General features: G+C 35.9%; 1 protein-coding gene across 1 annotated transcript in view; it reads left to right on the plus strand.

The window, feature by feature from the left end:
- The window catches only part of LOC104071023 (B-cell scaffold protein with ankyrin repeats-like), a gene marked incomplete at both ends in the record, with an annotated part of 30,937 nt that extends 17,294 nt beyond the window's left edge, over positions 1-13,643 (plus strand). Inside the window, 4 exons of the mRNA XM_009586409.1 lie at positions 2,649-2,797; positions 3,965-4,103; positions 6,148-6,290; positions 13,523-13,643. Of these exons, the coding sequence (XP_009584704.1) occupies positions 2,649-2,797; positions 3,965-4,103; positions 6,148-6,290; positions 13,523-13,643 (552 nt within the window). The remainder of the gene's footprint in view (positions 1-2,648; positions 2,798-3,964; positions 4,104-6,147; positions 6,291-13,522) is intronic.
- Positions 13,644-14,940: the final 1,297 nt, after the last annotated feature.

Here is a 14,940-nt window from a genome sequence, read left to right on the forward strand (position 1 = left end):
AGTCTTTGATGTAAAAGCCACATTTCTTAATAATTTGTCTAAACTTTAGGGCTGTGCAATCCCAATACTGACTGGGTTGAAGTACTGATATTGTAGTTGTATGTCACTAGGCATAATAAAAATATTAAAATGCAATTAATGTGGGAGGAAAATGTTATCCTAATTTAAACCAATTTGTTAGCACTAGCATTGACCTTCTCAGTAGATGAGTTATTGTGGACATTAAAAGGTGGAAGTAACTACTGTCATCTTCAGTAAGTAGAGTGCAGACTGTAGAAATAAAGCTGTCATGAACTTCACATAGATTAGAATGCATCTGCACGATCCTTGAAGAATGATCACTGACAGAAAGCTGACATCTGAGAATACAGTGCCTTCCAGATTTGTTATTCAGTCCTTTCATTTTGTCAATCTAATAATGAAATGTTTCTTGTCTTTGCAAGACTCCTTTGCCTAAAGTGGCAGAAAAAAATTTCAGAAGAAGCATGCACCTCATATGAGTTGTCTTCTGAAGTAAATTCTATGTGCTTAAGTATAAGAGTTATGAGTGACTTAAAATATGAACACATAATATTCCCAAAGTATGTGCTATGGGCATACAGTATCCTAACTGTTTTCCTCAGCAAGGGTTCAGGCCTTCCTTTTTCTGAAGGGTGGTGCTAAATAAAGTCTAGTCTTTACAGTGATAATCAGAGAAATTAATGTATTTACTTTTTGAGCTGGATTAGTTAAACTGCATTGAACTGTGGGTGGATTCTCATTCAGAATCAAAATAGCCTTTGTTCAGTGTAGCCTGTTTAACTTTCAAAATAAATTAAAGCAAATGGAATTAAAACTACTTCAATTCAGTAAAGTATGTCTTCACATAGGTTCAGTGTAATTTTACCAATCTACACTGAATTCACAGCTTAAATTCAGAATTAGTTTGCCTTAAAGGCATGTGAATATAAGCGGGAGTAGGCTGGGGAGATTTTACTAGCTGGTGATGAACACTGAACCCACCCACCTTAGATATTCAAAGAACATTTAGCTTCCTCAACGAAACATGGACAAATGATACTTCTTTTTTTTCTTTTCTTTTTTTTTTTTTTCCTAAGATCTCTCTAACAATTAAAGCACATGTCTGGGGAAAAAAAAATTCTACATCAGACATAGCATACCCAACTTTCTGTACTATATTTCCTGGCATAACTTCACTTAACAGGCATATTTATTATAGAAGAAGTTTATTAAATCTCTGCCTTCTTAAGCAAGGCAAGGTTGGTAAGGAAAGGGAACCTCTGTATCAGACAAACGGGTACATATGAGGGAAATAAAGGCAAGCAAGAAGTGAGAAAACTAATTGTAAATTACCAATACTGATGCTGGATGGAATGAGTTCTGTACCACTTATGAGCACTGTGTGGTTTGTGTACTTCAGTCACTTGGGCACTTTTGGAAAAAACTCAAAATGGCTGTGGTACTTGTTTGAACAAAGCCAAATTGCTACTGTTCTGTATTCTGCCCATCACTAATTTATATTAATATTCTACATCCATTTAAGAGGAAAAGATGTGCCTGAAAAGTTATTTGTCTCCTTGAATATAATTGACTGTGAGTGTTCCATAATTTACAGTAATACAAGATACTGTTGATGTCTCTCAGGATATTTTCTCATCAGCCAGTCAAGATTTTTTAACTCTGAGCTACTTGGAATGGTATCATTAATCTAACTAGGTGACTGCAATGTGCGGGGTAATTCTGCGTGATGAAGAGCTGCTGCAGTCCTTTGAGATGGGTGGCAAGAGCGTTTTGTACAGGGTAACAGTGTGTCTGGAAAGGAGTAGTAATGATACAGCTGAGAAGTAGCAGGTGTGAAGAATAGCTTTTCTAAAACACAGGCTTAGTCAGAGCTCTGCAGATGCAGTTGTCAGTTCTTTTATATTTCCTCATTAAAATTCTGTGATTTGGTAAAGGATTTACTATGGCTCTTGGGCCTTCACCGGTACAGCAGAACAGAAAAGAAACTGGTTGCAAGCTATCTGTATGATTGGCGTAGCATTTCCAAACCCAGAATATCCTACACAAAAAAAGTATGCCTTCAGTCCATCATTTTGTCCATGAAGGAAGGCAAAGACTATGGAGTCTGTGTCAAGGAAATCTGTGTCTACTGTCATAGTTAGCTGGTCACAGGTATCACTGCCCTCACATAAATCCTTCCTGTAGACAGGTGGGCTGATGTTGTAGACGTGTAGTATGTCCTTGTTTATATATCGGGAAAGGAAGAGTGGTAAAAATCCCAGTATATCTCAGCGTATGAGGGTTTGTTCTTCTGAGATTACAAAACTCACTGATCTCTGTGACCTCATTGGTCACAACACCTTTGGTCTAAAGGCCGTGACCCTTTTGACTTTAGTAAGATGAAGCATATGAGCAGAGTCTGTTCATATAAATAAAGGCTGCAGGATCAGAACTTCAGAGGCAAGCTCTTTATCAAAGGGAGAAACCTCCCCACATTTACATGAAAAGGAATTTTGCCAGGCTTTCATGCAGTGCCCTTAATGTGACTCCACATGCCATATGAGTAGTATGTTGGAAACCACATCATTGCCGTCTTTTGTTCATCTGGGATTATTAACAATGACCTCATTCCACGTTATTTATTTCAGATCACCAGGCTAGCTCCCATGTCAACTTCTCAGATGTCAGAGGAGCATCAGAAAAAACAGACCTCAGTTTTAAAACAGAAATACTTTCTGAAACATTAGGAACTAATGAGCAGTCGATATTGGTGCTTCCAGGAAGAATATCATGTGAGGTAAGGTTTTTGGATGCTAAAATCTTTGGGATAACAGTCAATGTTCTTGTCCTCTTCCTGGACATATCTCATTCATACTATAACAGTTTTGAAAACAAATACCAGATAAGGGACCAAAATGAGAGTGCATCGACACTGTAATGGGATTTATTTTGCCTTTGTGTCACATCCCCACTGCAGCCAAAAGATTTGCAAATAAAATAGTTTTGAGACAGCTTCTGAGGGATTTTATCTCTCTTAGAATTATTTGGCAGCTTGGGTAGAGATATTACTGTCATGTGGACCTTGTAGTTTAGAGGGAGCATGTAGTCAGGCACTTCTTGAGAGATATGGAGTGTCTCTTGGCAAGAATCCGTGGGGGTATATGGTACCTGCATATGTGCCCATACCGCGAGTTACACAACAAGTGCTTGTGTGAGCATATACATTGTCTTATGTTAAATTAAATCAGAAATGCTTATATATACATATCTGCATGCATATCTGATAGACGCAAATGTTCATACGTGTTTGTTTTTAATCAGAGTTGCTGTGAGAAAATACGTGAAAATGTAAACAGAGGAAGTACAATATCCAGCACTGCATTCCTTTATATAAGTGAGTGGCCACGGTCAGATATGGAGGTTGCGGTGTACATGGAATGTCATGTATTTTCCTTGCTGTCTGTCTTTCAAAGATAACTTACATTATTTCATTGTTGAGATCAGTACAGTTCTAAGGGAGTAACATTCCCTCTGGTTCAGGAGGCAGTAGCAGGGTATTGTCTCACATTACCTGCTGCTTCTGTCTTACTTTACTGTCAGTTCACTGTAAGAGTTTAAGTGAGTCTAAAGTATTTTAGGTTCTTACTAGGCTGAATGTCATTCTTCTATACTATGAAGTAGAATGGTCTTAGAAAATGTAACAATTCACCTACATATGCATTTAAAATACTGTTTTAAAATATTTTTAGGTAAGCTGAATTTAAAATACTACATCAATTGTGTCGTTTATGTCAGTAAAATACTAAAGGATAACATTGAGATGGCATCATGTTTTGCTATTATGATTTTTTTGTATGAAGCTGTTGGTAAAGGAACTTTCCTTCCAACTTATGTTTTCATTTGCAGTTTACACTTCCAGTATAATTTTCTGAAGGACTAATGGGAACATATTTTAATTTTATAGAACCCTGGTGAAATATTCATTTTGTTGAAAGATGAAATAGATGATGAAACTTTAGAAGTTGAATTCGTAGCAGATAATCAACGAATTAGGACACAGCCAGCCTCTTGGAATAAGAAGGTCAAGTACATGACAGCCTTAGGTAAGAAAAACATTCTTTATCTTTAAGTAAATAGAAAATTTTGGACTCCCTTCACTTTTTCTGATAAGTAGTTTCACTTTGCACTATTTTGTAGGTGTTTCCTGTGCATGGGTTTTGCACACAGAACATTTATTAATAATGCAGAGAAGCAAGGCTTTGTGATTTATGGGAAACTAGGTTCTATTAGATTGGTTTTGTGTGGTTAAATGGCAGGTGGCAGTCGTAAAATGTCATTGATTAGTCACAGATTAACATTCTTCAAAATCACTGCCATAAAATGCAAAGCTTATATTCTTTTCTTATTACTCTATTACTAAAATGTTTCATTTTATATTTAATGCAGTAAATTTGGTTATGCTCCTCTCTGTATTTCTTACTGACATAGGAAATAATTTCTTTTCTTTGTCCATGTCCATGCCATTTCTTTGTATCACTCAGCTCTGCTAGTTTCTAATGATTTTTTTCAACTGCCCCATCCATAACTAGTCGCCAACAGTTTCAAATAGTTAGCAGTTCCTTTTAGGAGACCTATGCAGATTTAAGGGGCACACCTATCCCCACTCACTTGATGCGAGTTAAGAATTAAAAAATTTTTCATGTAAGTATTCGGAGTGCAGCTTGCTACTGCACTGCATGGTGTGAATTCCTAAAGGAACTTATATTATATTTTATTCTAAAACCATTGCAATACAACATTAGATAGGAAGAAATGTATATATATATAGGCTACAATTTTCAACAGTGGCTTCTTGGAGCTACGTTTGGGTAATTCTGTGGCCTGATTTTCATCCTGAACACCATCCTGAGACGATGGCCACATATGGCCTGTGAGTTCTTTATCACTGTGATGGTGCAGAGAGTTTGTTTTTAAAGACCTGATTGGGAAGTACATGACCAACAGGAAACTTTCATCTGAAACTGGATTTCAGAGAAGGAAAGCTGAAGTCCTCATTCACAGATCTTAAAAGATCTTCCACAATTATTCTGAGAACATTATTGATCACAGGAAGGTTTCTATATTGGATGAAGAAATAAAATATGAACAGTAAATGAAATATTATGAAAAAATTGGCAGAGAGCTGCAGCCCAAGTTTAATTTTGTTTCTTATATCATTTGTATTTAATGCTTCTGTCTGTAGGCTTTTTTCTGTTTCAAAGTCTGGAAAAGTTGGAAGTTTGGGAGTACCCTTTTTAATAAGAGTCCAATTGATCTGATGTTATAAGAAAAATGTTTTTGTTTTTTTTATTTAAAAAAAAATCATTTGGGCAGTTTCCATTTAAGTGATTTAAGGTGATGTTCTATTCATTTAGTTTCTTTGGCCCTATTACTCTTCTCCATTTTCAGGTTGCCCATTTTTATCGCTCTTTTGTGGGTAGAGTTAGAATTTTAAGAAAACCGTGCTAGTGCTGGTATGGTACAGCAGGATGCCTGGCACAATGAATATTAATGAATTATAAAATGTGCTCATAAAGAGGGGTCATGCTGCATACACAGAGCAAGTCATACTTAAGTAACAGACTCTGCAAATGCCTCTTTCCTTTGCTTTGACTAGGTAAACAACTGGAATGGAAGTAATTATACTGCAATTTCTGCAGCCTAGTTCAAATCCAATTTTGAGAAACTTGCCTGCAATTAAGAAAAATGTTTCAAAATATGAATAGTGATTCCACTATTTGTAATAAATGAACTTTTCCTTAATTTGTAGGCATAAGGGAGCTGATTATAGGTCATCAGTCTATCAAAGGGAAGTTGGAAATTTGAAGCATACTGTTTTCATCTCCTTTCTAACATGAAGCAATACAATAGCTTTGTTTTATACAGATCTACAGATACGTGTTTTCTTTTGTCAGCTTTTTAATGTTAGACTGAAAGACCTGGATAAAAAACTGACTACACCTGTGAATCATCTATGAAATGTAAATCCAGTTCATTGACTCTATGCATTTTCTGTGATATTTTCCTGGTTTTTTACTCATTCCCCAAGACCTCTGGTCTGGGACTGTAAAATACGTTCAGCTACTGTTGTGATTTATGTTTTATAAGATTTTCCTGCTGGCCCTGTGTATGTAAATGTCTACTGTGGGGGAGTCATTAGGACGACAGCGCAGATCGAGTACTATACTGCACTAGAGGAGATTGAGCACATTTTTAAGAAAGTGGCTGACCCAATAGCTTTCACTTGTCAGGTAAGTTGACTTCTGCATTTCTAATAAAAAAAAAATAGAATATAAGTGCCTATATGAGCTAAGAGATAAAATGCAATCTTTTGATTGCACAGTAATGAGTAATGGCTCAATAATAGGCTCAGGATTACAGAGGCCTGTCTTTGAGATGCCTAGTTGTAAGCAAGTCAGGCAAGAGAAAACAAATTTTCTCTCTTTTTTTGTTTTTGTTTAGAGAGTGATATAAACATCCTTTGTGCTGTATATGCCCAGTGAACAACATCCGGCATTACAGAGGATGAAAATAATAACAAACAGTAGTGATGTCCCTCTCCATTTAAAGTGTTCTTTTTAGTATGTTCTAAAACCAATAGAAGCAAGTAATCTTAAATCACATTGTATTTGGAGGATTATTATTCATTCACCATCAAACAGGATTTTTCTGGCATAGCTTGTATGGAAGACAGTAGGTTGCCATTCATATACAGTCCATTTACAGCTGCTGAATTATCGTGCATGTGGTTTGCTGGTTGCCATGCAGATTCTTTGCATATATTTAGAAGAATTCACGTTTTGAGCTGGGTTTCAAGTCAGCACAACAGGCTGCAGTGCTCTGCAGCGTGTCCTTTGCCAATGGCACATCCAAAATAATAAGAAAAGAAAGCATCTACTAAGAAAGGGCGGAATCTCAGGTATCATTTTTTGAATGGTGGGTAGCCCAAGCAGACTTGTCATGATGTCTATATTGTAATTGCAAAGCCAGAACAAAAATAATAGCCTGTGTTTCCAGTGCAGACAGTCTCATTTTCCTGTGACAAATCTACCTTACCTACCACCTAAGGCATTACACTTATAACAAAAGGATTAATAAAAAATGATATATTGCATTATTAGTGTTCTATTAAGGATGGGGGTAGATTCCTTCCAAGTACCAGTCGCTTCTGTTCTAAGAAAACAGTCTGTTGCACAAGAAAAATAGTGCAACTCTAAGTACAAGTGCCGCCTTAAAATTTTTATAGTATCCATCATTCTTTAGCCTGTATTTTGAAGGACATGGAAGTAAGCTTCTAACAGGTTTCATTTAAAATTTTATGCATAAGAAGTGTGTCATAATGATTAAAAAATTATAATTAACATGGTAACCTGGATACCTACAACACACCTGGTATTTTCACTGGAGAATTATTTGTGTTATTCAGGAGTTTGACCCCTCATTTAACGAGCATGACTGATATTTAGTAAGACACATGCAATTCAAATTACATTCAAGTGCAAAAATAGTTCTGTGCAGAGCAGTAGTGCACACCAGGAAGTACAGCTGCAGTGTTATGACTATCAGGTATGTTTAACAATTTCCTCATCTTTACTCATCTGGATAATAAGCAAGGTTTTAAATGAGGAGACACTGTTTGCCTGCTTTTAATTTTATTGTTTTGGCAACTGAAAAATTAATGCCGAGAAAATTTTTGTAATCGAGTAAGTTTTACAATCCACACAATATCATGACTGCTCTGTGGGAAAGTATACTAATGGTAATTCTTTTGTAAGTGTACATATGTGTTGGAATATTTGTCATCATATTTAATGATACCTGCTGGGCCACGGAGTGAGGTACGCTTAACTAGCTAGGTAGCTAAACTATTTCCACAAACTTTTTAAATACTTCAAGCTCTCATGTAAACCTGATTTAATGGCAATAAGATACATCATAAAAATGCAATTTACAGAGCATGATTTAACTTAATCTTTAAAAATATGTTCACACAAGGAAAAACAAAAGAGACTTGTTTCTAATTAGAATTCCCATCAAGTAGCAGGACTAGTAGTAACTTTTATTTAACCAGGATAATTAAAAACTTTGAGACTATAAGCTTATTTGCAAAAGTATCCTGGGGCAACAGTGGTTTATCTATGCAAAGTAACAATCAAACGCTATGGAAAACAAAATCAAAAATAAAATAGAAAAGCTTACAGCAATTATTGATCAAAGCAATATCACTCTGTTGTTCAAAGAAAAGTTCAAGATTTTCACAAATACTTGCAATCTGAGAAGTATCTCCTTATTAAAATTCTGTGATGAAAGCAGATTGCTACACTAATACATACCAAAGATACAATGCTTTGGTAAAATGCTTCCATTGTGTTGTATATTGTGTTGCCAACCCTTCCAGCTACTTTGAGATGCTGTTGTCGTTGAGATTATTGTCCCCTTCTCCACTTTGTCCCCCAATAAAGCCAAACAGATAAACAAAACCCAACAAATAAGCTTACAGCTATCCATTCCTTTTATTGATGGTCAGGTCAGTTCATATATCTTAGTGGGAGACCAACAAAGTGTGGTACTGCTGCACTTACAAATTCCTCTTTTTAGAGAGGAATTAAAGATTAACACTAGCCATATTTTAGATTAAATGTATTCTAAGATTTTTACAAATCATGTTTTTGGATTAAATTTTTTGCCACATCTAATAGATTGCAATTTTCTATGTTCCAAATTTGTCTGAATTTAAAAAGCATTTACCAACATTAGCAAGACATTTTAAACAACCAAATAAATATTTAAAATGTAAGGAAATAGATAGAGTAAAAAATGAAATAAGTTTCTTTGCATAAGTTTTGAAAGAAAAAAACCTGAAATTTTGTAGTAAAGTAGGAAGAGTTGGGATCCTAAAACTGAATCATAATGCTGAATGAACTTGCTATCAGAATATATGAGGGTGGGCGTTGGCTAAAGGCCATGAATTTTTTTGTTCTCTCACTTTCATATAATTCTGCATTAAAGAAACTCTCTTAGAGAGTTTGTGTTCTTGCAGGTAACCTGGTGTTCAGATTGATTTTAAGGTTCTTATAATTCATAATTAAACTTTTTCATATTTCATTTTTTACTTTTCTTCAACTTCTCATTTCAACATTCTGCTGGATTTACATGCTGTATTGATTTTTCTCTCAGACTTTCTACCAAATGCAACTATTGATTCAATTATTTAGTGTTGGAGTTTCCTGGTACAGATTTCTTAGGTTTTAAAAAAAATATTGAAACTAAGGTCATATCCTTATTACTGAAATTGATAGGTTCATGTCAGTTTGAGTGACTTAGTGACTTAGAATACCTAGAGAGATTCAGAAAGTCTTTATGACAAACTGTGGTTGAATAAAACTCCTATGATTCTGAGAGACTCGGTATCTTAAGGGATGTTTTTATCATAGTCATCAAACAGGATTCCATTTACAGTGTATATTGAAAAAGAAGAATGAAAATAAACTGCAGCCTTTTCTATGAAAACTTGTAAGAAAGAGCTGTATGACTTATGTGGTGATATTATGTATGCGCCTTTACCTGATCCCCAGAGATACTTCCTTTGAAACTGTTTTTAGTATTTCAATCTTCGAAGCCACGTCAGCAGCTGTTATTTTAAAATGTTTCTTTCTTTTCCTCTAAGTATGAAATCTCTCCATATTCTATCACTGGCTAAAATTGTCAGAAATGCCTAAGTGATTTTTAAGCCTAGCCCATTCTCTTTGGCAGAAGTAATCTAGATATTGAAGTGCATGTAAAGTAGTGTCTGATATGTAAGAACTACTGAAGAAGTTAATCTTTGCGTGAATTAACCTTGTTAGTACTGCTAAAGCCAATGAGAAATATGTTAATTTATTGGCTGTGTGTGCTGTGTTTCAGTGGCACACAGTTTCAGGGCTTTGTTAGCAGTTATTAAAGAACGTAGATCATCTCATTTGCAAACGTAGCAAAATATGTGCTTGGTCGTCTTTTTCAAGGATGTTTTTGGAAGTCCAGGTGTGATGGTCAGCACTTGGGGCTTCCCTGTTGTTCACAGCTGTGTCCTGTTGCTCTGAAAAAGGGGGTGAGAGAATGGAGATAGTGCCTACACCTGGGGAGGTGGTACTGAGCAAGGACAAGCTGCTGGTGATGAGCTCTGGAGCACTTGCAGAAGGACCAAGATTGAAGGGTGGAGCAAGAGCAGCTGGCTGTGCTTCAGAGAGCATGGGAAGAATTGCCTACAAACTCACTGGCTTAATTCTGAGTGGCTCCTTGAAAGAAGAACTTGCCTGAAGGACACAGGGAGAAAGTAGGGCTTTTACTTCTTTCTTGTCATGTTTTAAATCTTTATTCAGATAAAACGTGGGCTTTCTCAAACTCCTGACTGGCTCTGTGTTCCCTTGCAGTATGCTTAACTTTAAATACAGTTCTACTTCTGTTGGCTTTGGTGAAGCTTCAGCATGAACTTTAGGTGCATAGTGTTGGTGGGATTTCTTGGGAAGATTTCATGGGCCTATAGAGACCTGTGTAGGGTACATCAACATATGTAAATGCAGCATACTGCATAGTCTGTGAGTGCTCTGGAGCAGGAATAAAAGTCTCTAAACTGAATTCCTTCCTGAGGGAGGTGACCTTTATGGTGGTATGGAGCTGGATAGTACAGAGTGGTCCTATTGCTAGTTCTGTTTCACTGTTATTTCTGCTATTATCTTAACATAAGTACTGGAACTTTTATCTCCTATATGTGAGATAAAAGGCGTAAACATAGACTTTTTTTTTTTTTAAATAACTAAATTAGATTTTCCTACTGTGTCTTTGTTGTAGAGTAGCAGAACAAAGTTATGGTTTAGTTAACAAGATAGCTTGTTAAGTCATTGGTGGAGCCTTCATATTTTAGATCCCTGGAGTAAGAGAAAAAATTTGAGGTGGAAAATTTGAAGCAAATTACACTGATAACTCTGTATAAGAAGTGTATTGTGCCTGACTTGGAAGTCGTAGGAATGGATAGGCTGGCCATCAGAAGGCAGGCCTGTTAAAGCATCATAAATTTAGCTCTAATTTAATCTGTTCCCTTTGGGAGATCAGACAGTCTAATTTCTGTCTCAGAGGCTTGTAAAAACTGAGCTAGCCTGATGTGGTTAAGCCATGCAACTGTTTATGGCCTTGAAAATTTTGCTGCGAGTTCCTGAAGTTGCGCGCTCTTCTCAGTTCAAGAACTTGCTCCATCTCAGATTGTGAAACATTGTTTTATCCCATGCAAATTTGGTTGTCTGAGTGCGAAGTAAGAGCTATACACTCTTAAGGTATTCCTCCCCTGGATTTCTGCCTGAATAAAAGGGAGAAGGAAGGGTTCCTACCTCAACTCATACTAAAAAGCAGAGGAGCTTTGTAGGCAAGATTACCCTGAGTGCTTGCTGAAAAGAGACTTTGGGGTGTTTATTTGGCTTTGATATACAAGACAGTCTGAAATGGATTCTGTCTGAAATTGCTCCTTGGGCATTTCAGGACAGGTGATAAGAGGCAGGTGTTGTTGGGGTGGTTTTTTTGTTTGTTTGTTCATTTTCTTTTGAATACCTAGGGCTAGGTAGCAAAATGTGTAAGGGGTGTCCCTGCCATTTTAAACGGAAATTAAAGATACTATTTCAGGATTAGTTTGTCTAGAAGCCCACCTATATGTTCATTCTCTATATAGTGGAATTTCTGCTATACAGTTGTCTCAGTGAATATTGGTGGGTTTGAGCCTCTTTCTTCATGGCACAATATGTGCATATACAGTCATCTGAGCTAGTTCCTGTGTTATTACTTATTTTTGTCCTACTCTAGATTGAACTCTCTTAAGGTAGTACCAATGATGATACCATATCTAAGAAGACCTACTTGGGATAAGACAGAATAGTATGGATTCCTAACTGAATTTTAGTATTATTCCCCTTAATAATTTTTAAATATAATGTGGTTATTTTTGTTAATAGGGGGTTTTTTTGATAGATATTTGGGAGGTTTTGCGTATCGTTTCTCAATCCACACTGTAAGTGTGGTACTCAGGTTAGATCGTTATTCTAGAACAAGCTGTAAAGATTTTTTTTCTAGGCGGAGTCTTTTTTTAATGCTTATTGCTTTGCTTATTGAGGACTAAATTATGTATTCATAATTATTGAATAACAAATACAGAGAATGTAACATTACAGTACAGAAAGGGTGAATTATGGAAAGAAATAGGTCACAAGTTAATAAATATGATGTTTTTTATGTATCATAATCAATATTAGAAGGGCCAATATTAATTATGGAAAAAATAAACAATCATATTTTATTATTGGTAGCTCACTACCTGCACAAACTTGTCTTCTAATTCTGAGTAAGACTCAGATGAAAATTATGTCCTGCCTGTGTACTCAACGTTTTCTGATCACGTCACATTTATTTTCTTATTCACTTTTAGCAGCCTTGGGAATTAAACTTCATGTTTCATCAGTAGACCCCTCTGTCCTTTTCTCCTCAGCATGTCAGTCATGGAGTTTCTTTTTAAGTTTATATGCTAAGTGTGTCTGCAGATATTCCCTGTTAGTGATCCCAGAATTGTCTTCACCAGAAACCATTCAGCTACGGAAAGGCAAACTTTAACGCAGGGCTGCTGACATCTGAGCAGAGTAAACCAACTCCTTCTGAGCTCTTCTCTGGTGTGGCTGAACTCCTTTTGGTGCCCAGTGCAGCACAGACTGGACTAGCGCCGTAGTACTCAGTGTAAGATATCCGTACTGTTCAAATCTCTGTAGTCGTGCTTCTTTTGTCACACCAAGCAAAGAAGCACTTAATTATGGCTACCTTGCGAGTCGTTAGGAATAGATCTTGGCCTTCTGTCCAGAAAGAGGCAATCAAAAAAAGATCTCATGGCAGTCAGTGAGGATTTGTCTAAGGACGGTGTATTTAGTAGGAAGCTACTCTAACCGGTTGCTATCAGTTTCTTAACCTGTCAGCAATGTTATGCCTTGGCTGATGGAACTGAAGCCGTTTACTACCTAGCAAAGTACGCAATATTAATGTAAAGGCTTTGGGTGACAGAGAGCTACTGTAGTCTTTAAACTCATCCTGTATCACGGCTGTAGTAAGACCTTGGATTTATTGGCACCTCGCATCTGTCAGAACAGTTCCTGGTTATTACGCTGCATTGTTGTAGCTAAATTGAGAGTTGATAAACAGAAATCTTCCTGTCCTTACCCTTCATTCAGAAGTTTTTAGTCATGGCTGAACTTCATAAGTTATAATTCCTGTTTTTCTTCAATTGGATCGTGTTATCATGATCCTTCTATATTAGAATATCTCTTCTGTAGCTTTCAAAAACTATGCTGCTCTTACTAAGAGTAAGTTTGTAATAATACTGTTTTGAGTAATTTGATTCACCAGCACTCTGAGAATAAAGTTTAAAATACATATGCAACAAATGCACTATTTTTTTAAATTTTTTTTTCCTTTTAAACAGGCTTTTAAATTTTCTTCTGTAGAGAAGCTGGACAATGTTCTGACTTTGTTACTGAAAAGCAAAATATCTACTTATGAATTCAGCCCATTCCAAAGTGAAGAAGAGCACCATCAACAAGCTAGTGAGTCACTTCTTATATGCATTGATTTTTATTACTGATGCTATGGTTATTCCTTATAAATGTTAATAAGACAATCTTTAAGTATTAAAAGCCACTAGTGAAATGGAGGAATCCACAATAAAGACAATATGACCAGGAAAAATGGGAAAAAGAATTCTGTAAATCATTATTTCGTGACTCAGTACTATGTATTTATACTTGTCTGGGTGTTTGATCAGCTTTGGATTAGCTGCAAATTGACAGCTTTACAGCTGAGCAAGTTTATACTTATGGAGAAAACAGGCAATAAGAGACATGAGTAGTTGCCTGTACATTATATATTTTTTACTAATTGCTCTTCTGCAATACAATTTAAACTTCACTTTCTCAAAGTTTGATGACATAAAAAGAAAATCAGAAAGATTTCTCTATCTGAAGAGAATGGATGGCCTTTGAACTTAGAACAGCACTAAACTTCTCCATTCACTTTACTACCTATGCGCTTAATAGTTTCTATTACTTCTGGCCAAAAGATAATTATATTACTTTTAATTAAAAAAAAAAGGTATCCCAGTGAGTTAAAATAGGATATGTCTATAAAGTAGGCACACTACATGCACAATTCAGTAGTGTGTCAACAGAAGCTACTGTTTAGTACCAAATGGAGGGTCCTGGTTGAATTCATTAACCAATAAATTCATTAAATTCATTATTCATTAAATTCATAAATTCATTAACCAATAAATTCATTAACCAATAAATTAACCATAAACCAATAAATTATTGGTTTGCAATAAACCAAGAGTGTGATTATTTAACGTGTATTTTGAAAGCATAATTATGATGTTATTTCGGATGTGTCTTAGACCTCAGCTTTTCTAAGAAACTTTTGGGGAAAAAAAGCAAGCCAAGAAAATGTGTTTCCCTTCTGAAATACTTAAGAAAGATGTGTTTCACTTGTTGCCCAACTCCTGTTTTGTGCACCTGGACTATGGTTTTGAGAGAAAATAAGCTCACTATAATCAAGTACAACTTAACACTTACTTCTCATAACCAAATATAACAAGTTTTGAAGGTTGCTCTACTATGATCACTATCATGCTTCCTTTCCCTTTCAGTAAGGTTTCTTTGATGGTGGAATTCACCCCTCTTTACTAGATAAACATGATTCCACTTGTATTCTAAAAATGAGCTTAAATGTGAGTCTAGGTTAGTGGAAGCAAACAAGTAGGGTGTTAAGTGAGGCACCTGTCCTTGACATTTTTCTGTGCAAGACTGCAGGATGGGGGTGTATAGGATGCATTAAAGAGTCATTTCC

The sequence above is a fragment of the Fulmarus glacialis genome, unplaced genomic scaffold (assembly GCF_000690835.1).
Source record: "Fulmarus glacialis isolate BGI_N327 unplaced genomic scaffold, ASM69083v1 scaffold6611, whole genome shotgun sequence".
In the NCBI taxonomy this organism is placed as follows: Eukaryota; Metazoa; Chordata; class Aves; order Procellariiformes; family Procellariidae; genus Fulmarus; species Fulmarus glacialis.